Source organism: Meriones unguiculatus, chromosome 15, assembly GCF_030254825.1.
Source record: "Meriones unguiculatus strain TT.TT164.6M chromosome 15, Bangor_MerUng_6.1, whole genome shotgun sequence".
NCBI classification, from domain to species: domain Eukaryota; kingdom Metazoa; phylum Chordata; class Mammalia; order Rodentia; family Muridae; genus Meriones; species Meriones unguiculatus.
The window spans coordinates 51,992,467-52,019,228 of record NC_083362.1 but is presented as its reverse complement, the minus strand read 5'-3'; the positions used below and the strand labels follow the sequence as shown (position 1 = coordinate 52,019,228).

General features: G+C 37.2%; 1 protein-coding gene across 5 annotated transcripts in view; it reads right to left on the bottom strand.

Annotated features, from left to right (window-relative positions):
- Positions 1-26,762, bottom strand: part of Creb1 (cAMP responsive element binding protein 1) — a 59,236-nt gene that overhangs the window by 8,810 nt on the left and 23,664 nt on the right. For 3 of the 5 annotated variants that reach the window (XM_060368491.1, XM_021642017.2, XM_021642019.2), the window contains 5 exons: positions 26,214-26,255; positions 18,820-18,920; positions 15,369-15,511; positions 9,743-9,925; positions 7,668-7,818 (listed from right to left, as the gene is read on the bottom strand). In XM_060368491.1, coding sequence (XP_060224474.1) covers positions 7,668-7,818; positions 9,743-9,925; positions 15,369-15,511; positions 18,820-18,920; positions 26,214-26,255 — 620 coding nt within the window. Of the gene's footprint in view, positions 1-7,667; positions 7,819-8,740; positions 8,806-9,742; positions 9,926-15,368; positions 15,512-18,819; positions 18,921-26,213; positions 26,256-26,762 lie in introns of those variants that run through there. The other 2 variants (XM_021642018.2, XM_060368492.1) reach the window with 2 other exon arrangements.

Here is a 26,762-nt window from a genome sequence, read left to right as displayed (position 1 = left end):
TGGAGAAATTGGAGAAGACACCAGACATCAAGCTCAGGATTACACACACACGCACACACACGCGCGCGCATACATAAAATTTTAGCACAGACTTAGATGATACACAGATAACCAACAGGCACAAAAATGGCGCTCAGTGTCACCAGTCACTAGGGAAATGCAAATCTAAACCACAAGCCTGTACTTCACAATGAGTAGGGTGGCTATAGTAGAAATGACAATCACTATCATAAGAAAATATTAAGTGAAAGGATATAAGAAACTAGCACACTTTTACCTATAATTGGTAATATAAACTGCCAAAGCTGAGCAAACATGTAGAAAGCAGTGCATTTACAAAAGGCCCAATTTCTGCCAAGCTGACCAAACAGAATAGGTGTATGTGTGCATGTAAAACATTATGAATAGAATCAAGCATACAATTCAATCTCACTTTTTTGTTTTGTTTTTTTTCGTTTTCCAAGATAGGGTTTCTCTGTGTGTAGCTTTGACCGTCCTGGAACTCACTCTGTAGACCAGGCTGGCTTCAAACTCACAGAGTATCGCTTGCCTCTGCCTCCCAAGTGCTGGGATTAAAGGCTTGTGCCACGACTGCCCAGTCAAACTTTACACACACACACACACATACATATCAGAAGTTTATAAGAATATATATATAAAAAGCAAGATCTTAAAGAAATCATAGTACAGCTGTGTCTATAGCACTCTTGACAATATTCAAGATACCCAAAAGTAATCCAAGTGTCTCTTGACAGACAGATGGAGAAAACGTGGTATTTACATAGAATAAAATATTGCTTGGCCTTTAAAATGAAGAAAATCTTGATATATGCTATAATATGATACTGCTATGTGAGGTAAGCTAGTAATACAAAACAAAACTGTAGTAACATCTACTTCTAAGAGGTGGCTAGAGTAAAAATTTATAGGACGGAATGAGGCAGCCAAGGAATGGGGATGAGGTCATGAGAAACCGTTTAAAACAGAGGAGCTTTGGGGGGGGGGGTTTCCTGTTTTGAGATAGGATCTCACTCTACAGTCCAAGTTACCCTGGTACTTACTATTGTAGCCTGAGGTGTTCTCAAACTCATAGCAAACCTATGTGAACCATGGATAGCTCGAATCATAGGCATGAGGCATAAGGCTGAGTGTTTTGCAAGATAAAAATGTTCTGGAAATCTTTTAATCGTCAAGACATTAAATTTTTTGTTTGTTTGTTTTTAATGATTAAAAGGTTAGAAAAATCTTAACAGCTGACCAGTGCGTTGGCACATGCTTATAATCTGGCACTCAAGAGGCAGAAGCAGATGGACATCTGTGAGTTTGAGGCCAGCCTGGTCTAGGAAGTGAGTCCAATACAGGCTGTACAGAGAAACCCTGACTCAAAAAAAAAAAAAAAAAAAAGAGAAAGACAATGAAAATTTATTCTTCAGCAAGCTTCAAAACAAACTCAAGCTTAAAAGCTACACCTATTATTCAATAATCCTAGCAGTTAAAAGTAAAAATATTCTAGTTTTGTAAAACATAATAACCAAGCAATTTTACAGTCCATCATCTGTAATGGAAGCAGGTCATGTGTGCCCCCTTACGAATTATGCAAGGAAGAGGTAAATGCTCAGCCTTATTACTGAGTATAAAAAGAGATGACAATGTTATATACCTCAAAAGTCTTACAAGGAATACTCCCAATCAACGTATGTAAAACACACAAACAATGCCTGTTCTGCTATTATTTCAAAAGATTTCAAGTGCTACCACATCTGTGATAGATGTGGACATTACACCAGTACTGAACAAATGTTCTCCAGAAATAAGATTTAGTTCAACATCCCACTACACAGTACAGAAGGCGAGTGGAGTGCTTTAGGACCTAGAGGAAGTTGCTGATCTAAAAAGGATGATAGTGGAAATGAGTCAGAGGTCAACTTAGTATACTATGTTTGATTCTTTCCTTTTTCATTGTCTTCAATCCCTCCACACTACCTACATCTTTTCTCTTTTGCTTACAAATTTACATAGGTTTTTAACTGGGCATGGTGATATATGTCTACAAATTCTAGTAGACATGAGGCTGAAGCAAGCAGAGTGTACATCTGAGACATGCACTATAACCAGGGCCAACCAGTGTTACAAAATAACATAAATTCTAAAATATGCAATTTATATAGGTCTTTGCAATCTTAATCTGCATTAATTATTCAATTTAAAAACTATGTGTACTGGGGACGGAAGAGATGGTTCGGTTGGTAGTATTTGTCTTACAAACATGAAACCCAAGTTTGACCCCAGAGCCAAGTAAAAAAGCCAGGCATGGTTTGTAGTCTCAGCACCGGAGAGGCAGAAACAACAGGTCCCAGCCAAGCTTGCTTGATAAGCTCCAGACCAATGAGTGAAAGATGGATGACACCTGCAAACACAACCAGAGATTGTTTCCTGGCCTCCACACATAAACAAAACCCGTGTACTGGTCCTGGCTTTTGCCCAGGATGTAGTGACAGGATAAAGTCCCTCCTATTCTCATTGTTATAAAGAGGGTTACTAAAATATAAGGAGACAAAACACATCCTTACTTGGGATAGAGGCAACTGGATAACAGTTCACTTAAACTAAGTAAAATCTTCTGAGGAGGGTGGTTTTAACCTCTGAGGAGCATAGAAACTGTAGGAATTTGCATGTGCTTACATACTTTCTTCTCTAGAAACCCCACCAAGCAGTAAGAAAAGAATGTAAAATCCTAAAAATTCTGGGTGGTAGAGACACGGAGGAAGGAACAGAGCTGGGCAGAAGAAACAAGAAACTGGTGAACTGTAAGTGCAACAACATGTTTCTCTTCCACCTTAGAGTCTTGCTAAGTAGACCAGATTGGTCTCAAAATCTGTCTTCTGGCCAGATTGAGTGCTGGGATTATAGGAAGCTCCCACGCCCTGGTTGAGTAAAGCTTAAAGCATAAAGAAAGGGATGGGCAACATTCCTGGCCTTAGGCAAACACTCACTGTAGCCGAGGGAAATCTGTGTGGACCAGCTCTTTGGCAGAGAAGTTTCACTTAGGCAAACACTCACTGTAGCCAAGGGAAATCTGTGTGGACCAGCTCTTTGACAGAGAAGTTTCATAATCTTGAGACCAAGAAAGGGACAGATGCCTGAGACTCAGCCTTAATCAGTACAGACACTCCTAGAAAATAGGTCTAAATAAAACACCTTATATAAGCTACAGTACACAAAGATGACACTAAATTAAAATCAAACAGCTAATGTTCAGATAAGGTCTATGTAACCCAGATCTCCTGACCCTCTAACCTCAGCCTTCAAGTACAGTGATTACAGGCATGTACCACCACACCAGCCTGTTGGATAACATCTTATTTACTTACACAGAGATTTCCATTGTGCCTTGTTGCTGGTTTTGTGTGGCTATGGGGAGGGTTTGCTACCTCATAACCATGTTCACCTGTGAGGATATATCCAGAGATAGTAAGAACACAAGGACCCAGACTTAATGTTTTCACTCACTGACGGATTCAAACTCATATAGACTATTGGGAGGTGGAAGCACGGTGGAGAGTTAGGTATAAATGGAGAGAGTAGGTTTCTGGGTATGCCTCTGAAAATACGACACGGGCCTGACCCTTTCCTGCTACTTATCTGCCGTGAGGTGAGCAGCCTTGGACACATGTTTGTGCTGGCATAACATTTATATTACCTCAAGCCTAAAGCAATGGGTCTAGCTAACAAGGCACTAACATCTATAAATCCACAAGCCAAAGTAAGTCCTACCTACCCCCTTTAACTTTTTGTACAGGTATTTTTCAAAGCTATATAAACTATCTGGCATAAATTCCCTTTTGTGGAGGAGGCCTCATATCCAATCACTGCTCCTGTAACAGTCATGCCACTACTGCAAACACCCATGGGCACACACTGCCTGGCAGCATGCATGGATGGACAATGCTGCTTCCAGAAGACATGGGTTACTAAAAATATCAGTGCCAATGAGGTAACACCCTATAAGTCAGGTAGACCTCAAAGATTCCCAACACAACACAGGCTATTACCACTGCTCTTATTTGCTTAATGTAACTATAGTGTGATAGTGTCATATAACTACTAAAAACACAACACACTTAAGTTGCTGGACATAGGAAAACCAAGCTGGAACTGCACTTTTCTGTAAGTGATATGATGGTCACAGAAGCCAGATTCTAGTAAAGCTTAAAAAGGAACCTAGGGAAAAAAAGTAAACAAAACAACTTTTAAATCAGGCAGCTTTGTAGACCTTATGTAAGCAAGTATCTAACGAACTGTGGCCCTCCTCCTAACCTGGTATGTGCTGGAGGTAGTGACACTCGCAGGGTGTGTTATGGTTTCACTTGGAATGTTCCTGAAAAGGCTTGGCTACTAATAAAGCCATGTTCTGAGAAGCTACTCAGTTATGAGGGTCTTGACGTCATTTCCTAGGAAGGTATGGAAAAACTTGGGAGGTGAAACTTAGCTAAAGGGAAATGGGTATTTAATGTGTGCCCTTGGAGGCTGTGCAATAATTTCCAATCCCTTAAAACAACTTATATTCACTCATTCATTTCAGGGTGTGGTAAGAGCATGTGTAATGCTCACATATGCACATTCTGTGCAGGTACATCTGCTTGTAGAAACCAGAGGTCAATGAGTGTCGTTTTCTATCACTTCCTACATTATCACCTTTTTACATTGCTTGTTTATTTTGTGTGTGCAGGGGAGGTGACTGGAGACCTATGTATGCTGCAGCACACAGAAGAAGAACAGAGGACAATTTTGGGAGTCCATTCTCTTTCTACCGTGTAAGATCCACCACAAGTCTCCAGACACTTCTCTTTCTCTGCCTCTGGTCTGCTAAAAGCTGGCCACTCTGTTCCACTGCAGGTTCCTGACAATGATGCTCTGCCTCACCAAAACAATGATGCCAAGTAGCCTTAGGCTGCTGAAAATGAGTCAAAACAAATCTTTTCTTCTTCAAATTGATGTCTAGGGTATTCTGTCACAGTGACTTTAGAACACTAACACAGAGAAATTACAAAACTAAAAAGAAAATAAATGTAGAAAAAGCGAATCTGTGCCCTTCAGTAATGTATCACCTATTTATAAGTAGGCAATGTCCTGAGCAGGGAAGAAAGTATGAGGCTACAGGATTGGCTGGCACAGGCTTATAATCTCAGCTACTCAAGAAGCTGAGACAGGAAGACTGAAAGTAGCCTGGCTAGGCTTCAGAGTGAATTCAGGTCAACCTGGTAACAGCAAGACCCTTCCTGAAAGTTTTCAAGATTATAAAAGGGCTGGGGTAGGGTAATAAATCAGCGGCAAGGTGCCTGCCTAACACGAAAATGGCCCTCAGGTCAATCCCCAGCACTGCAAAAAAGGGAAGGAGGAAAGAAGTGACAGTGTTGCCTCCCCCTGAGCATGGCCTCTCTATCTGTCTATCTCAGTAAGGATATGGGCCTTCATTCAACAGAGCCAAACCACACACACATAATCTAAAGTCCTTTAATAATAAAACTCTGATTGCTGTCTACTCAGAATTGTTTTCGTTAGTTAATGCTACTGTCCTAAATTTTATAATTAGGTCTTTACTTGAGACTTTTTTTGGTATAATATTTACTTACTATTTATACAGTTTTCTGCCTGCATGTATGCCTGCAGGCCAGAAGAAGGTACCAGCTCTTACTATAGATGGTTGTGAGCTACCATGTAGTTGCTGGGAATTGAACTCATGACCTCTGGAGGAGCAGCCATTGCTCTTAACCCCTGAGCCTACTTCTTAAACACAATTGTTTCTTTTTTAGAAAAGGACAACCACTTCTTAACAAATATTTTAAAACTAAACAGATTAATGCGTAATTCAATTAATATTTTCAAATACATTTAAGAGAGAGACATTTACATTTCTATTATGACGTAACTACTTATAGTAGTTTGGTGCACAATAAAGGTCAGCAGGCTTTTTTCTAAGGTTCCCCAAATATCTCAAAATGGCTCTCTCACACCAAGATATAATATACTGTGACTGTGACAGTTAAGACTATTTTAGGGAAAAAGAGCTGGCCCACGAAATACAGGATTCCCCAAAAGAGAAGCAGCATCTCCTGGAGCACCAGTTACAATGTGCTGGCTCTTACAACAGTGCTTTGGGTACAAGGAGGAACCTTATTTTATTCAAAGACAGAAACTTAAGTTTAGAAACTTAATGAGTTCTACCAGAATAATAGCTAAAGGGTGAATCCAGGACTTGAAGTCAGATCTTCTAAGTACAGTATCTGTTTCATTTACTTTATCATTGTTCTTGATCATCCTTGGGGTAATAACAAGAATTTCACCAATTTCAAATTGTTTATATCTTTATACATATGCACCTTGATTCTCTTTGGTGTTTTGTTCACCCACCTCCCAACCCCACGATATTCTTTTCATGGTTTTTGTGTGTGGAGACGATCTTCCTTAATGTTGCTTCCAGCTTACACTTGAGACAGGGTTTCTTAAAACCCAGAGCTTACAGAAACAGCTTACCTATCAGCTTGCCCTGAGAGCCCCATGTCTGCCATCAGCCTGGAATTACAGGGCCTAACAAGCATTTTATGTGGGTCCTGGGGATCTGCACTCCAGCACTCTTGCTTGCATGGTGAGCACTTTAACCAATGCACCACCTCCCCAGAACATTTATTTTGTTTTCCTCAATAGTTTGCACATTAATAAATAAGTTAAAGAAAAGCTTTAACTATGTTTTATAGATTCTCCTATGTAACTCTTTAATTGCTGAAGACTAACACTAACTGTACATAAAGGCTTTGTCAGGAATACCATATATTTTAGAATCACTATTTTAAAAGAGGGTTTGGATGTTAAATTATTATTCTAAGAAAGAACCTGCCCCCTAAGGTCAGGCATGGTAGTACAGGTTTGTAATCCTGACATTCACAGACTGAGGCAGGAGGATCAAGACTTCCAGGCCACCATGGCCCACACAGTAACTCTGACTCAAAAACACAGAACAGGAAGTTACAGAGTTCAGCAGTCAGGAGCACTTCTATTCTTGCAGAGAAGCTGGTTCAGCTCAAAGCACCCATATGAGGTGGCTGACCACCACCTGTCACTTTAGTTCCAAGAGGTCTAATGCCTTCTTCTGGCCTGTGTAGGTACCAAGTATGTATGGGGTATACATTCATACAGGTAGGCATTCACACATATGCATAAAATAGACATAAATAAACCTTTAAAGTAAAAGTGTATAAAATGTAAAAAGGACTTTATTAAAACAAAAATGGCTATCATATATTTATTACAAAAAAATTAATGCAAATAAACTAGACTAATGTCAGTACACATATAGGATACTTTGATGAATATTACTTATGAATAAAATTTTCATTAACTTACCAATTGGCTGGAATAAAGTACAAATTAAATAAAGCTAGGTATATCTCTTGTGGAAAAACTAAAAAACATTACTTTATGATTGAAGTCTGACCTAAAGTCCCATTAGCCATCTTATAAATGCAGCTTCATAAATAAAACTTTAGCAAAATCTATTAATCCTACCAGAAAAAGAAAATCAACGCAAAGAATCTACTGTAGATGTAGCACACAGCAGAATTTACAGACACAGCTGACCCACAGCATTTAAGTATCTGGAGCATCTGTACCTGTTCTTCATTAGACGAACCTCTCTCTTTCGTGCTGCTTCTTCGGCAGGCTGTGTAGGAAGTGCTGGGGAGGACGCCATAACAACTCCTGGGGCAATGGTGCTAGTGGGCGCTGTGCGGATCTGGTATGTTTGTACATCGCCAGAGGCAGCTGCAAAAAAGAGTGAACAAGATAAAAGACACAGAAATACTACAATTTAATTCAACTGTGTGTCAATCAATCTAAACATAACTAGATTAGAAGGAAAGCAGGGAACATGATTCTGGCTAAAAAGAAGACCCCAATTTACTGTACTATCAGTACAGGTACAGGTAAGGATGTCTCAGTGTCCTATATTTATGTTGTATTAGAATGGAGATCTTGTCTGTGGTTTACGAGCTTACCAACCTTAAGTCTAAAAGGAAAGTGGGGCCCAACATAGATGATCTTCCTAGATATAGTCCTCAGTGTCTTCCTTTGATTTGGATATATTCACATTAAGAAATTTCAAGTAAACTCTTTCCACGACATAAAAACGACCACGATTTTTCATAAAATAGCAAAATGGAAGAGAAAATAAGCATATGGTCAACTATTATAAATTTCTAATTCAAACGAAACTCAAAGTATGAAAAAGTGGACTATTTGATGTTAATCATGGTATATGTAAATGAACGTTGATTTTAGTGTAAGTGATAATAAATAAATAAACTCAAGCTGATTTTTTTTCTTTTTAGTTTTCTGAGATAATATCTCACTGTGTAGCTCTGGCTGTCCTGAGACTTTCTATGTAGACCAGGTTGGCATAAAACTCAAGAGGTCCACCTGCTTCTGCCTCCCAAGTGCCGAGATTAAAGGTGTGTGTAACCTCACTCGGCTTTGAATTTTTCTAACCATACAATCTATCATATGTAAAAAGAAACAAAATAACTATTTTATTTGCTTCTAAAAACAGCTTGATGATATACTTTCCTAACAAGTAACCTAACACTATGTGAAAGACATTGAAGGTCTTTATAAAATCATCCATATCAGTTAAAAATACCAATCGTATTGTTTTGAGGAACAAAGATTTATATACTAAACATGTTACCATATTCAAACTGACGTTGAGAATTCAAATTCACTGACATCCTGCTTTACAATTTTTTGAGTACCTGCATGTAAAGTGAAAAGGTGTTTTACTCCCACTAATAAGCAAAATATTTTTTCAAATATCATTGGTCTAATAACAAGATATATAGTATAAATGTATTAGGAATTGTTAAATAAAAGACTCCCTACTTGGTGTTTTGGTATCATACAAAAGTAATTATCCACGATTGAAGGGATATAACTCTCATTAACACGGGCAACATTTATTATTGACAAAAATATTTTTAGAAACAAATGTTACTATTTTATGGTCTATAAATTTTTAATTTGGTATAAACTATGAACTGTTCAAATGGAGAATAGTTAACACTCTCCAGACTGCTCAAATGAAGGGAAAAACAAAAATCCTTTAGTCCACTGAGGACTTAAGGACAATTTGTTCTTCAACAAGCAGATGATTTACATGACAAATGTTCTTTTGGAATGTTTTTTCTGAAATCAAAATTGATGAATTCAGAAAAAAAAGATCTAAGTTTCTTTTAAGTAAAAATTAAAACAAAACAAAACAGAGCAGAATCCACTAAAAACTCTTTACTAGTAACTTAGCACCCATGAGGTGTGTGTGTGTGTGTGTGTTTGTGTGTTGGGGAAGGCCCATAGTAGATGGGTGTTACTGGAGGCCATGTAGCCTAGCTATGATTTCCTTAGTTTTTCTTCTACTTTATCCTGTTTCTTCTATTCCTGACTACTGAAGGTATTCAAGATAGGTATTACCCTTTTAAAGTTGAAAGACTTGTTTTATGCCATGACATTTTCGTCCAAGTGGAACGGAAAATTTCCTAAGAAATACTTATTTATGTATTAATTACATATCTAAATCTTTAATATCTAAATCTATGCTGAAAAATAACTATTGCTTTGCAATATACTTACTTTTCATGAGAATATACATTAACTTTAAAAATAATGTACCATACGTATGAATTCTTAATTCTATTACCTTGAACAACAACTTGGTTGCTGGGCACTAGAATCTGCTGTCCATCAGTGGTCTGTGCATACTGTAGAATAGTAGTACCCGGCTGAGTGGCAGCTGCATTGGTCATGGTTAATGTCTGCAGGCCCTGTACCCCATCGGTACCATTGTTAGCCAGCTGTATTGCTCCTCCCTGGGTAATGGCAACTAAAACCCAATGAATTTTATTGTTACAAGTTTAATTAAAACCACATAAGACTTTTAAAACACACTAAACCCATGCAATTAGCAAAGCATAATCTACGAGAAATTATTCTAGAAAATAACATCACCAAGAAAGACTTGGTATATTCAAGTAAATGTGTACTCAGGAAACCATATCCAATTTCTATAATTTCTACAAGTACAAGAATTGTACTCTACAAACTATACTACAATAAATAATGTGTAATAACAATATAAAAAGTAAGTGAAAAATTCAAATTCTTTTTGAACTTAAACTCTAAGGAGGTCCTACTTCACAACAATACTTTCCTATACAGCACCATTAACTGCCTCATATACTGTTTAATATTTGTTGCCTTAACTGTAAACACATTTCTTATAGGTAGGAAATTAATTAACATAAAGAGCACCCAATAAATGTGTGCTAAAGTATAATTAATAGAGCCATTTGTCAGTGAATTGCAATTTACAAACCCATGTGAGTGGCAGGACACTTTTCAAGGGGCTAAAGCAGAAAAACCACTTTAGCGTAGGAGTTTGAGACTAGACTAGGAAAAATAGTAAAATCCCATCTCAAAATAAACAAACAAAGTAAATCATATTTTTAAAAAAGAAAAAGAAGAAATCAGTAATACAGAGCTTGATATAAATGTTCAAGGCTTTGGGTTCTGTCTCCAGCACCTACTGCCTATCATCCCCACCAATAACCTCATTAATTAAAGATGTGAAATTTCCTGGATCTTAGTTATTATGAGTGTCTCATGAAGTTTAAAATTATTAAGCCCAAGATCATTACTGAGATAAAGTTTCTCACTATTTCTAAGCTCCATCTTTGAGTCCTCAGTCTTCCACTGATTATTTCATGATATTAAGCACACTTGCCACTATCTAGCAAGTGAAAAATTAACACATACTTAATAGACATTTCATTCTTAAAAAACCGTAAATCATCTTTATACAACAGCACATAGAAAAAGTTAACTGAAAATAAGTTATTACCTTGCTTGGAAGACACAATCTTTTAAACACCAGAATTAAAAATTATGATTGAATCCTTCTCAGACAAATCTTCCAAGGATCAAGTTTTCCAAAAAAGACTAAAAATTATAATTTTAGCTAAGCAATTCCATAATGTGTGTGTGTGAACGCATTAGAGCTGGAGATCAAACCTTCAAGCATGGTGGGAATGCACTCTACCAACTGACTTATGTTCCTAGGTCTCCCTAATGGATTGTAATTGTAATAAAAGGAAAGTTAAAAAAAAAAAAAAAAGTGGAGTCAATGTATTGAACTTAAAGAGGTTACTGTTTATCAGAAGTGAATTAGTGTGGGATTGATTAGCAGTAAGCTCTGGGAAATTATAGCAGTCTGGGTGATACGTACATAGAAAACTCATAAATCACTGCTCAATCAAGAGATCTAAGTTAATGGTTATTATTTGGTCATTTTATCAAGATGATAAATTTGTGGAAATTAACATACTAGCATATACAATCCTCCTGTGTTATAGCTAATCCCAGGTTTTACTATCTTATATGTGAAAAAAAAGTCTAAGGATTATTCTACAATTAATTTTGTAAGATTACTTGAAAGGATAGGGAGAGACGATCCAACAGTTAAAAGCATTGGCTGCTCTTTCAGAGGACCTGGTTTCTATTCCCAGCATCTACAAGGAGTCTCATAGCCATTTGCAACCAGTGTTAGGGGACTGGACACCCTCTTTTGGCCTCTGCAGGCACTGCACACATCTGGTGCACAAAATAAATAAATAATAATTAATAATAATTATAAATAAAAATAATCCATACACATAAAAATACATGAACTGCTTGAAAGAATCAGAAGGCTAACAAAATTAAATCTTCATTTCTCATATAGAATTAATCTGCAAATTCAAATGTATTTAACACCAATTTTTTCTTGGTTATACAGCAATGAGCTCAAAGTAAAGGGAAGGAAGAAACTAGATATGAAAAGATATAGGATAGTCCATTAAGCAAGAATTTGATTTTGTTATTTTTCATGGAAATCCAAAAACATCTGTTCTTAGATAACAGATGTGTAGTTGTTGTAAACATTAAATAAGGTCATATATATATATATATATATATATATATTTGAAAATGTCTCATCTAAGACTTAACCATGTTTTTAACATATATTTACCTGTACACTTGATTATTTTAAAACTGTATGACAGTCTTCTTTCTTTCTTTTTTTAAATTATTTATTTATTTGGTTTTTTGAGACAGGATTTCTCTGTGTAGCCTTGTTTGTCCTGGACTCACTTTGTAGACCAGGCTGGCCTCGAACTCACAGAGATCCACCCACCTCTACCTCCCTGAGCTGTAATTACAGGTCTGCACCACCACACCCAGCCAAGTGAAGATAGTTTTGACAAAACCAAATTCATTAAAATGAAAAGAGAAAGATAATTGTAACTTGTATCTCTAGGTATAATTACTACCAAGAACTACAAACTAAGGAAATATAATTATGTTGTATTTTAACTGAAATAAATAATGTAGATAGAATTAAAGTGACTGCTGAAATTCTGTACATGTATAGAACTTATAGAAAAACTAGAATGAAAAAGAAGGCAGGGATTTATATAATCCTTCCTACTGGGAAAGGATGAGAAAGAGGTTTACAGTTTATAGATATAAAACCTCTAACCCTTAAATTTTGATAACCATGTTAATTTTACAAGTTATAAAACACAGGACCGTAGAGATGACTTGGCGGTTAAGAGCACTAAGTACTCTTCCAAAAGACCTGAATTCCATTCCCAGCACCCACATGGTGATTAACAACCCTAACTTCAGTTCCAGGGGATCCAAAACCCTCTCCTGGCCACTATAGGCCATACATACATGTGGTATTGACATACAAGCAGGCAAAGTACACATACATATAAAATAAAAATTAAAAAGAAATAAGAAAATACATGTGAGTATTCATTATATTGTTTCTTAGTGGAAAAAAATCAAGAACATAATATTAAGAGCTGGAGAGAAGCTCAGTGGTTAGGAACACTGTCTACTCTCCCGGAGGTCCTGAGTTCAATTCTGGGCAACCACATGGTGGCTCACAACCATCTATACTGGGGTCTGACGCCCTCTTCTGGCATGCAGGTCTACATGCAGGCAGAACACATTAAAAAAAAAAGAAAATAAATATTTTTAAAGAGCTGTTAGTTTAATAAAAAGGAACATAATATTCAGTTTCATCAAAGGCACACATGCATGTAAAGAAAATAGTAGATAAAAATGAATAAAGCTTAAAAAAATCTCAAAGTACTAATATAGTATATTTAACTATTATTAGTCAGTTGCTAGAGGTGTTTGAAAAATAAAGTATCTAAGGGCATTGATAGCTAATCCAGTACTTCTCCCTTTCAGCTTCTGTATGTCTCTTCTAAAAATCATTCTTTCTCGTTCAAATGAGACTTTTGGCAGTAGAAAATCTATTCCTGACAGAAATGTTATTCCCCTCGGGATGGAGGAGAAAGAAATCTTGTACAATGTCAGAAAAGAACCATCTTGAGTAATTACAATTATCTGGATATGAAATTATATTAAACTAAACACAAACACAAATATGGCAGGGAGATGTGCCTTTTACAGTCACCAACAATTTAAGAAGGAAAAAAAAATTATCTAAGCTTACTTAGCTCAGTTATCATAGACAATACTTTATCAGAAATGCCATCCCTAAGGGTGAGACAGATGACTTAGTATCTAAGAACACTTAATCCTCCGTAGAGGACTCAGGCTTGGTTCCCAGCACCCATATTAGGTGGCTCACAAGTATCTGTCACTCTATTTCCAAAGGACCTGATCCAAAGGCTTCCCAGAGCAGCTGCACACAAGTGATGCATATAAATTCACGCACACACACACGTAAATAAAAATAATACATCTTTTAAAATGCCCTCCCTTACAATATCAAAAGTTTCAGTGTTAGGAAAGCTAAAAATTTTGCTTTAGAAATCTATTTTAAATACAGCTGGAATGAAAATTACAAGCAGACAAACCAACTTTATGCTGAAATTAAAAATCTAGAAATTTGTGCGTGAATCATATAAGAGACATGTTGGAAGGCAAGGATAGAGTAATAGAAAAAAGAAAGTTACATTTCCTCAAATACCTTTTATCAATTTAAAAGTACTTACTAGTGGATTCAGGTAAAAGACCCAAAAAAGGAAGAGGTAAGACAGAATCAAGGGCAGGACAGATATGAAATAAGGACTGTAATGGTTGTGAAAAGAGGCCTTTACTTTCAAAAAAGCAAGGCCGAGCTGGAGAGATGGTTCACCAGCTAGGAGTACTCATTGTCCTTGCAAAGGGCCTGGGTACATTCTCAGGACCACATGGTGGCTTACAACTATCCATAATTCTAATTTCAGGGGACTCGCACTTCATCTTCTGACCTCTGTAGACACTAAGTACACACACGGTACACATACATACATGTAGGCAAAACACTAATACACACAGTAATTTTTTTCTATTATCTTTTTTTTGGGGGGAACAAGGTCTGTATCTGTGTAGCATAGTATGCAGATCAAACTGGCCTCAAACTCAAGAGATTGTCAGGCTTTACCTCTTTGAATGCTGGGATTATAGATAGGCATGTTCTTCCATGCAGGCACACAGATTTTTTTCTAAAACTGAAGAACTGACAGTGACTGTCAGTTTTACCAGTTATGTTAATATCGTAAGTCACTATATACCTTTATATAAAAACAAGCAATAACGGAATACACTGGTAGACTATAACCAAACTACTCTTACCTGAAACACTAAGCACAGTTTTTTTTTTCTCTCTCAATGATTTCTTTTCCTTTCATGTACATTGTTTTTTTTCTTTTTTTTGCCTGCATGTATGTCTAGGTGAGGCTGTCGGATCCCCTGGAACTAGAGTCACAGACAGTTGTGAGCTGCCATGTGGGTGCTGGGAATTGAACACAGGTCCTTTGGAAGAGCAGCCAGTGCTCTTATCACTGAGCCAACTCTCCAGCCCAAGCACAAAGATTTTTAAATAATATTTTTAGAAGGTAATAAGATTAAGTAAAAATAGTTAAATTGTTGGAACTATTTTTGGCCTTAGTCACGTTTTCCTTATCTGAAAACACAACATCAAAAACTAACATGCCCTCGTAACATTATGAGAACTAAAATCTAAACATTTAGTCCCTCAAAACCTTCTTGACTTCTTCATGCACCTACACTAAACTGAAGAAAATGCAACTGACTTACACACTCACATACCCCTAATAAAGAAAGGAAAGCCTTTTTGTTACAGATTTCTGACAGTAGGGCAAACAATAACGGCAGCTAAAGCCTTGGCATTTATCATTTCCTTAAGGAGAATCTAACCATTTTCCTTCTCACTTTTCATAACAGAAAAACTTGTTACTCACTATACTGCCCACTGCTAGTTTGGTAAATTGGGGTTGGCACCGTTACAGTGGTGATGGCAGGGGCTGAAGTTTCCTCTTCTGACTTTTCTTCTTCAATCCTTGGCACTCCTGGTGCATCAGAAGATAAGTCATTCAAAATTTTCCTAGAAAAATAAGAAGCCGTTTTAATTAAAAAAAAAAAAAAAACCCAAAAAAAACAACCAACACTAAGTATAAGTAGAGATTAGAAAACTGCGAATGTATAGGACAAAAGTTTAAACACATGAACTACACAAATAAAGTTCAATTAGGTGTTGTTGTTGACGGGGGGGGGGGGGAGGAAGGATGTAATAAAAAAAAACTACACTATTTATTTACTTTATAGTCTGTCCTTCCTTCCTTCCTTCCTTCCTTCCTTGCTTCCTTCCTTGCTTCCTTCCTTCCTTCTTCTATCTCTCTCTCTCTCTGTGAATTTTATCTACCTATACCTGATGCCTGTATACGCCAGAAGAGGCCACTGCATACCCTACAACTACAGTTACACATAGTTGTAAGCCACTCTAAGTGACCTGGGGATTGAAGGCAGATCCTTTGGAAGAGGAGCCAGTGCTCTTAACCCTCTGAGCCATCTCTCTCTCCAGCCTCCACAAGCCATATGTATGTGTGTGCATACACACATTTATTTATTTATTTATTTATCCATCCATCCATCCATCCATCCATCCATCCCCCAAGACAGGGTTTCTCTATGTAGCCCTGGTTATTCTGGAACTCAACCCATAGACCAGACTGGCCTGGAACTCAGAGATCTGTCTGCCACTACCTCTGAAGCTGGATGAAAGGCATGTACCACCACCTCCCAGATTATTTGGTTTTTAAGATAGTGTCTTATTTTGAATCTCAGGTTGGCAAAGTCATAGCCTCACCCTCTCCAGTGCTGGGATTATACTACATGCCTGGCCCTAAATATGTATTCTTTAGATAACTATATAAAACTGTAACACCAAGATATATTCCTTAATAAGAATTATGGCTGAAGTTTAAACATTACCAATTTAGTCTCACAATCTAATCCAGCTCCCCTTTGTATGAGAATCCAAACACACAGACACTACCCACATTCTAGTTCTGTTTACTCCAGACCATATTGGTTGAAAAGATAATGTTTTTGAAAAAAAATCTTAACCCAGAATCAAATGTTTGAATAACTGGTTTATTGTATAATCAGTTTTGGAGACTTTACAATTATCACTATAGTATCATCCTATTTGTTTCAGCCCACTTCCTTTGCCTGCTATGATCTTTCAAGATACTCATTCTCCTAGTACCAGGACACTTACTAACCCTTATGGTTCTATCATTGGCAAATCAATATGCATGGCTTCTGTTGTTTTTTTTCTTCTTCAGATCAATTACTGATGAAAATATCAAGCAAAATGAAACCAAACAGAGCACCTTCCTGCCACAAACAAATTAACCGCTTTATAAAGATGGGCTGTTCCAATAAAAACTTATTTTAGATTATCAATTTCATTTTTTCAACCTTCCAAGCATGTTGTAAGCCTCTGTTAAGTATGTTGTTATAATATAGATATAAAGGCTACAATTCATGAATCCATAAACTTCATATAAACAGCACCCAAGTGTGAGAATTTGATTATAAGGTAAGAGAATATTCTCCTTTATAACTCTCTATATGGCTTATCCCTAGAGCTTTCATTTGCTTGTAAAGCACTGTTTATTTAAATAACATCTGTTAAAATTTTGGCCAGAAAAAAAAATAAAAAACAACCCACAGGCAAATATTGTCTCTAATATAAAGCTGGTATCTTGTGGTTTTTGTTTTGTTTTGAAGTGTAAATGTGGTAGGAGATGTGTGTGGAGGTCATAGGACAACTTCGAGAAGTCGGTTCTTTTCTTCCACATGTACATGGATGAAACTTAGGTCATCAACCTTGAGCAAGCATGTTTATGTGCTAGAGCCATCTGGCTGACCTGAAACTATGATTTGTGCAACGTTTAGGGGAAGTCATGTGACTTATTTAATACTTTATTGGATTTGCTTCAGGGTCAAAGGTGTTATATACTAACGAGATATACTTCAATGTCTCAAAATCTAACACTTGCTATATTTAAAACAAAAGAGAAGGGATGGAGAGATGGCTCAGCAGTTACTGGCTTCAATTCCCAGCACCAATGGCAGCTCACACAGTAACTCGAGTCCCGGAGGACGTAACACCCTTTTCTAGCCTCTGCAGTCCTTCATGCACTTGTGCACAGAAACATATTCAAACACATGCAAAATAAAATAAACAGTAAAGATTATACATATAAATGCCTATAATGTTTATCTCACAATGAAACTTAAGACCATAAAATTAATTCACTAATAATACTTAGAATTAGTAATTGGGTAAGGATAGTGAAAGAGCTTAGTAGTAACTATAAATACACTGAGGAAGGAAAGGCATCAACTACCCTTTAAAAAAAAGAGCAAGGCTGGTCTTGCTCCTTCTCTGGCTCAGTGGTTAGGAGCACTGGCCGCTTTGCTCTAAGACCTGCTTTGATTGCCAGCATCCACAGAATGATTCACAACCATGTGAAATTCCAGCTCCAGGGCATCCAACATCCTCTTCTGACCTCTGTTGGCACCATGTACGTATGTATAGACACATGCAGTGTAAAACACCCATACACATAAAACAAATATAAAATAAATAATAAAGAAAAGGAGAGGCTTACAAAAATTCTGAAGTTTACCGAATTCTAAAATTAAGTTCATGAAGTTTATCCAGAAACAATAACATACATGGAACTAACTGATACATGTACTAAGTGTTTCTGACTGTCCTTTGAGACATAGACTAGGTAGATACATCACACCTGAACTCAGACAAGAGGATGCTAGCAAAGTACTGCCCTGAAAACTATTAAATACAGGTGATTGCAAAGGACCATGGCATTACGTGTAAACGTGCAGCTGAGTAGATAGTGTACCCCAGAGCAATACTATAACTCAAACGTATCCCAAACTTTCTAAAGGAAAAGCAGCAGCCTGCACAGCTACAAAAACAGAAGCCGGGGGACATGTTTTCCCAGAACTGTTAAAGCAGTGCTTGTCAGCCTTCCTAATGCTGTGATTCTTTAATACAGTTCCTCATGTTGTGCTGACCCTCAATTATAAAATTATCTCATTGCTACTTCATAACTGTACTTTTGCTACTGTTATGAATCATAATGCCGATATCTGTTTCTCCAATGGTCTTTGGTGATCGGAACCCCAGGCAGAGAACTACTGTTTAGAGTAACTAGTCCTAATTGTATTGTAAATGCCAGCTTATCTGACAAGTAACTCAAGAGAAATACTCAATACAGGTACTTTCTGAAGCAGCTCTATTGCTGTTCTGACATCTTTATCTGGCAAGCACTAACCTTCCTGCATGTCCCCGACTCTAACTATTAAATTACATACCTGTAGGAAGGTCTCCTTGAAAGAATTTCCCTTCGTTTTTGGGAATCGGTTACACTATCCACAGACTCCTGTGAATCTTCACTTTCTGCAATAGTTGAAATCTGAAAACAAAGAATAACTTTATCTTGATTATCAAATTTAGTTCTCATAAAATATTTTAGTCTAAATACAAAAAAAGTATATATAATCTTATACACACTTCTGTTTTTAATGGAGACAAAAGCACCAATAAAACTCTTTTGATGATGCACAGTGACGTCAAAGTATAAGTCAAATAAACCTTTTCCTCCAAGTTGCTTTGGTCATGGTGATTCCACAGCAACAGTAACACTAACAAAGATACTGCTGTTTCCTCCAAGTCAGTAAACATCCTCTACTACACAGAAACATGCTTGAAAGTTGGCATTTACAATTATTTTTCAGTAATACTTCAAGGTAATGAGTTACACATTTCTGTTTAGGGCCCTTAGACTGAAAAATGCGGGTGCTGGATGAAGACTGTGTGGGCTAGCAGAAACTAGAATTTACTAATAACATTATGTGCCAGACGTCTTACTAACACATCCATGTACTTCACTATTTCATACAGTAAACATCAGGTCCCAAATGAGTCCTGATGTTATGTTCACTGAAGAAGATAAAAGAACTGAGGCACAGCAGGGTAGGCAACTCACTGCAGCCACAAAGCTAGGAGTGTGGTCCCTGCTCATAGCACTTCCACTTTCGACTTCACCAGCATTAACATTCTGGTAGTCCCAGTGTCAGTGCTGTCAACAGCAACAAGCTTGCAGTACTTCAGATCACTCCAGACTCAAAAGTCTGCAAAACTGATATCTACCAAGTTTTTCTAGTCTACACTACAGGGGCCTCATATGCTTTTCCTCCACGAGGTGCACGTGATGCTGCTACATTAGTAGTAGATAAGAGGTCATGTGTGAGTTAGCACCACTTCAAAATAATCAACAACAGCAATACAGAAAACTATATTCAGACAAATGAGAAATTCCAAAAGAATTCCACATGCAGTCTAAGCTCAGGGACTCCAGGGTGGACACTCATGCCTTCGACAGCACTGCATCACTCACTTCAGAGAGAAATAAGAAATGCTTTAGCTGTTATACCCAGCCCATAAGTGTTTCTACACAAATTTTCTCACTGATAAATAGAAGATCAAAAGGGGGTGGGGGGAATTTAAAAGAACAAGAGAAAGTCACTAGTCAATAAATAAATTCATAGTTGGCACTACTATGACAAGTATACTTACTTTTGCTAATCTTAGTTCTCCTTTGGCTTTCTTTCGACCTTGGTTTGACTCTTAACATATAATATGCCTTATTCTTACAACTGTCTTGTTATTTTGCCCTGGAGGGAAAAGGGTGACAGATGGTCTTTCCTGGACACCAAGGATGGGCCTCAGACAGAACTTCCAGTCCTGCTTCCAACTGCTGGAGTTATAGATATATACAACCATGTCTTACTCTTAACAAGATCTTAAGGACACACACTGACACAAGAATATCTCATTCATGCTGAAACTCAATAAAATAAGCTCTATGAGTTACCCATATACTGGGCTTAGGTATATGGGTAGCTCAGTTGGCAGAGTGTTTGCTTAGCATGAAAAAAATCCTGGGTTTGAGCCCCAACATCATATGAGAGGTATGGTGGCTTATGTCTCTAAACCTAGCACTGGGGAGGTGGAGACAGGAGAATCAATAGTTCAAGGTCATCTATTCCATTTGGTAGGTCCAAAGCCAACCTGGACTATATGATTCAACAACAAAAAAATCAAAATATATAAATAAACTAAGTACAGATTGGTTTTGAAATGTAATACTGCTTTTTTAGTTGCAGCTTTTTCATCAACTCAGCAGATTTTGTTGACCTTCTCCAACCTAAAAGATTTTGTCTATTCAGACAGGAAAGATTAACTAAAATGAGAAAAACCCAAACCACAAGGCCATGAAACATACCAACACCAAGAAGCTGTGTATCATCTTTATACTCGGGCTTAGATGATTATGATACAGCAGTTCTAACAAATGTAGCAATCTGGGTTGTAGGGGTGCTGACATGGAGAAAGCTAGGCATGTGGGGGGCTAGGAATATAGGGGAAACTCTGAAACTCTCAATGTTGCTGTGAAACAAGCTTTTCTTGAAAAATGAAATCTTAAAAAGACTCACACAGGATCCATGCTTTTTACATTAATAAATTATCAAAATTTAATTTTATAGCTACTAAAAAATATATAACAAATTAAAAGTGACCATATAAAAATTAAAACCCAAATACAGGTTCCATAATTATCACATTCCAGTAACTCCTCCCTCCTGTCTCCATACCTCCTGCTATATCCCTTAAAGTCTGCTTCCCCAATTTCCTTAAGCAGGTATTTTTCCCTTTGGATGTTTGTAACAGTCTGGACATTTTCAAAAAACCCAAGCTATTCTTTATTTTTATATTCTGAAATTTCAAAAGAACTATATATACAAACTATATAGCCCTTTCCAAACTTAAGTGTTTTGCTTGGCTGGTGTTAAGACTCCTGGTTTAGATAATTTTTCACTCAATGGTACCTCTCTCTAACTCCAGTATCAGAATAGCCTCTTCTGACATCCATAGGTACCAAGCATACACATGTACAGGCATACATGCAAACAAATAAGAAAAATCTCACAGGGGCATATATATTAATTTGTAAAATTTAAATGTTATTTCTAAAAATAAATCTTATGATAGGCTAAATATTAAATAATTTAATTTATTCAAGTAGAATTAAGTTTTTCTTTAAAAAATAGTTTATTTATTTACTTATTTGTTATAATTTATTCACTTTGTATCTGGGCTATAGCCACCTCCCTCATTAACTCCCAGTCCCATCCACTCTCCCTCTTCTCCTATGCCCCCTTAAGTTTTTCACTAACAGTAAGAACAATGTCCTTAAATGTGCTTCATTAAAAGATCACTAACAGGCAGGCCGTGATGGCCTCCAGCACTCAGGAGGCAGAGTAGGTCAGCCTGGTCTACAGAGCTAGTTCTGGGAAACCTGAGGCTACATAGAAAAAATCCTGTTTTGAAAAACAAAAACAAAAATAACAAAACACAAACAAAAAGAGCAGTAACATCTTTCAGCAGTGATCCAGGTCGTGCATGGAGCTTCGTGCCTTTTCAACCCAAGCGCTGAGGCAGAGCCTGAGAGGGCTGCCTATGCAGTAACACTTACTCTGTCCACCAAGGCTTAAGTTTTTGAAAATGTGACTGGATACCTACCAGTTTAAAAGAGAACTCTAAATGCAAAGATTAACAAAAGGAAGTGCCTTTTAGCTGTGTTTATAATTTTTTTTCACGTCCATCTATCAGTGAGGTAAGCTGTCAAGATTTAGCCAGTGTATTTTATCTCTGGATCTAAACTGGTTACTGTATTGTAGTCTAGCAAGAAGCTACGGCTTTTTTTTTTTTTTTAAACAATATACAACTCTGGGTGGCCTGAAACTTATTTGTAGACTAGGCCAGGCTTGAACTCAGAGATCCATCCTCCTGTCTCTTCCTCCCCAGTGTCAGTGTTAAAGGTGTGGTCACATGCCCGGCTAACTTTATAGTTAGCAGCAAAGTTCAGCAACTACTAAGACTGAGACTTCTGAAACAACTGAGAAAACTAAGGCTTTAAAGTGTATAGGCAAGTTTTTGAAGATGGGTTTTAAACTTTTCACTGTTCAAAAATGAAAAAGTTAAGAAAGCATTCTCAAATTTCTCTCTTACTGCTTAAGGTTCTTCTTAAAAATTAATTATTCTTTCATTTGTGGTGAAAACATTTTTCCCCAAAAATGATGGTACAAATGGATTTCTATTACGCAAAATATCCATTCAAAGTCCTTGCTTGCCATCACCAAGAAGATCAGAAACTTTGGAATACTTGTCTTGGGCTAACAAAACCCAAACATCCCCCACACCTACTATCCATTCCTTTTTTTTTTTCTTAATTCTTTATTAATTACACTTTATTCACTTTGTATCCCCCCTGTAGTTCCCTCCCTCCTCCGTCCCAATCTCTCCCTTCCTCCACCCTCTGCATGCATGCCCCTCCCCAAGTCCACTGATAGGGGAGGACTTCTTTTCCTTCCTTCTGATCCTAGTCAATTAAGCTTCATCAGGAGTGGCTGCAGTGTCTTCTTCTGTGGCCTGGTAATGCTGCTTCCCCCTCAGGGGTAGGTAATTAAAGAGCAGGCAAATCAGTTCATGTCAGAGACAGTCCCTGTTCCTACTACAATGGAACCCACTTGGACACTGAGCTGCCATGGGCTACATCTGTGCAGGGGTCTTAGGTTATCCTGGTCCTTGGTTGGATTATCAGTCTAAGGAAAGACCCCTGTGCTCAGATTTTTTGGTTCTGTTGCTCTCCCTGTGGAGTTCCTGTCCTTTCTAGATCTTACTGTCTTCCCACTTCTTTCATAAGATTCCCCGTACTCTGCCCAAAGGTTGCCCATAAGTCTCAGCATCTGCATTGATGGTCTGCAGGGCAGAGCCTTTCAGAGGTCCTCTGTGTCAGGCTCCTGACTTGTTCCCTCTTTTTGCCTTCTGATGACCATTCTCTTTGCCTTTCTGGATAGGGACTGAGCATTTTAGCAAGAGTCCTCCCTCTTGATTAGTTTCTTTAGGTGTACAGATACAACCACTCTGGAAAGCAATCTGGTGCTTCCTCAGACAACTAGGAATAGCGCTTCCTCAAGATCCAGCTATACCACTCCTAGGCATATACTCAAAAGAGGCTCAAGTACACAAAAGGACATTTGCTCAACCATGTTTGTAGCAGCCTTATTTATAATAGCCAGAAGTTGGAAACAGCCTAGATGCCCCTCAGTGGAGGAATGGATACAGAAATTGTGGTACATCTACACAATAGAATATTACTCAGCAATAAAAAAACAAAGAAATCATGAAATTTGGAGGTAAATGGTGGGATCTGGAAAAGATCCTGAGTGAGCTATCGCAGAAGTAGAATGGTATATACTCACTCATACAGACATATAATATAGGATAAACCTACTATCCATTCTTAAAACAGATGACAGATATGCTGTATCATGGCTACAGAACAGAACCACCATGTTATCTAAGCTTTCCTGCTGTCCCCATCACATCAACACTGAGTCTCCAACCGCTTTCCTCCCCCTCACTCACTTTCCTTAGGTGACCAGCAGTACCATGTTATTCTTGCAAATTCCAAACAGACTCATTTCCACATCTTTGGATTGTTTTTATCACTGGCTTGGCTCAGCTGCCCTTACTGCCTTCTGGTCTCTGCTCACTGTGTTCCCCAACCACCTTAAATGAATTCCAGCACCCTTCCCTTTGCATCTTTTTCTGCCCTTTCCCCTGTTTTATTAACCTCTGTAACACTTATCCTCACCTGACATATTTTATTTTCTGATAGTATGTCTCTCTTCACTCAAATGTGATCTTCATGAGAACAGAGATGTATTGTTTGTTCACTGCTGTCTTTGATAGCACCTAGAACAATGACTGGCACATAGCATGTGATCAATAAACATTTGTTGAACAAATGGATGTAATAATTTAAAGTCATAAAACCTATAAATCCTTTCTGGTACACTTAGACAGCGCTATATTGAAATGTGGCCCAAACTGTTAAGTGCCACTAGCAATCCTGTGAACACTGTGACACTACCATTATTTTTACAAGGACTCTCACATTATTCGTGAGATGTGATATATACATGAAATTAGAATGAATTAGGGCAGCAAAGTGAAGCTGTATAAGAAATAGTAATACAGCCCAGTCTCTAATATTACTATATTAAAATATATCAACAGAAGTCCTACTACTCTATTCCAATAAGAGACACATACCTTATATATTTTGGAAACTTTGTTATATAACACTAACATTCTACCATCTAGAAGTTTGAGGAACACTTTCACTGTTTGATAACCTCTTATAAATTACTGCTTCCTAATTAGTAACACTGTCTATTGCTAGCTGGCTCAAATAACCAAAGTTTAACAAATTCTTCCTGGTTTAGAGTATTTAATGAAAAAGAACCACACATTTAAATCTCTATATAGTCCAGGCTTCAAGAAGCCCAACTTTTCTCTTTAAAACATATTTTTAAAGCTATAAATATAGCACACTGTGATGAAAACTGTATTCTTGACAAGATAAATACAGATTTCCATCAAAGTTAAGGACATTTACTACCTGGGTTTAAATTATTTTGCCCCCAAATAAGATTAAAATTAAGAATTCAAGCAACAATTTAATATCACATTTTCTTAATTAAAAACTGTAAAACATTTTATAGCAAAATTTTATTTCTTTAATAACAAAAACCTTCTGTAAGTGAAAAAGAGAAAGTAAGGGCCATTTGTGTTCAATGTCACTTGACTTATTACTATCCAAAGTAGATCTGATCTCTAAAACCCTTAACTAGCAGGCCAAGTTCTCTCCATTATGTTCTAAAGAAAAGCTCAGGCAAGAAATTAGTAATGAGACAATATGGAGGATGGCAATGTAGCATTCAAACTATGTCAAAAGACTACTTCTTATCACTGGTTTCTTAAAAATAGGCCTTTATTTAGATATATTGTCACCAACTTGTTAATAAAGTCCATTCCCAGGATCTTCAGGAACCTGATAACTTCAGGATTTCACATGGCAACAATTCCCTACCCCCTTAAGTGTTAAAAGCAAACAAAACACAAAGGAAAGAAAAAAGCAGAGGAGGTTAACAGTAACTCAGTAGCTCCACATAAAACTAACAAATCTGACATGAGTTTCCATGACAGTAATAGGTTCTGGGACAATAAAGGAAGCACTGTTCCCCTTTGCAAAAATATCAACCAGTTCTGGCTACCATACAAGGAAAACACAACACCTCTCATCTAGAAGGAAACCACCAAGGCTGACCAAGAGAAATCAACATACACCACATAATAAACACTGAAGAAAAATAGCTTGTTGAATCTGGAAGTTTTCTTTAAAGTAGGAAGGGTGTGGAGAAAGAAGGGAGAGAAAGTAGTTTGATAGAAAAGAATTAGATTTGCTTAGTTCTAAGGATCACCAGGTCACAATTTTAAAGGCACATTTTGGCCAGTCACACAATATTTCAGCAATTAGGCTTTATTCATGTCCAACTGTATATGAAGGTACAGCTTTCTTTCTCTTAAAGTGTTCATGAAATTCTGGACTACCAGCTGGAGAAGAAATGTTATAAAGCAATTAATCAATAACCTAGTAACGAGTAGGTACAACACTGAGACTTAGAGTTTGACTCAAACCTTGAAATCCCACATTCATAGAGAAGGACAAAGACAAGTCATTTCTCACCTTCCTTTCTAAAAATAGTTTTCTTCAAATCTAGGACCTAGGACTCACCTGAGTTCCGGAGAAAAGTCTTTTTAAGTCCTTACAGGAAGACTGTGAAGTAAAAAATATGAAACGGGAGGCTGGGGTTATGGCCTACTTGCATGAATGTTCAGTCTCTCTCTCTTTTTTTCCTTTAATCAGCTGAACTGTAAAGAATTATACTGTTACTGCTCTTGGGTACCTCGACATACGTAGTAACCTTCAGATACCTAGAGTGCCTTTATTCCCTGTACCCCAAAGGAGCAAAGTCTCCAAAGAATCAAGATAGTATATGTGGTACAATCAATGATCCTTATGATGTACCTGATTATATTATCATTTCAAAGTTATATACTCTATCTAAAAGCTTTAAACAGATAATATGAAGTCTGATGTGATCTCTAAGTAAATCCTATCTCAGGCATTAAGATTATCAATTAATATTTATCAAGCCTTTTCCCATATGAACTTAGGTTCATTTTAAAGTTAATTTTCCTCAGTTGAGATACATCAGTCCTACAGTCTTTCCCAAACATTTCCATTTATCACTTCTTTACTATCTATCTCTTTAAATATCTT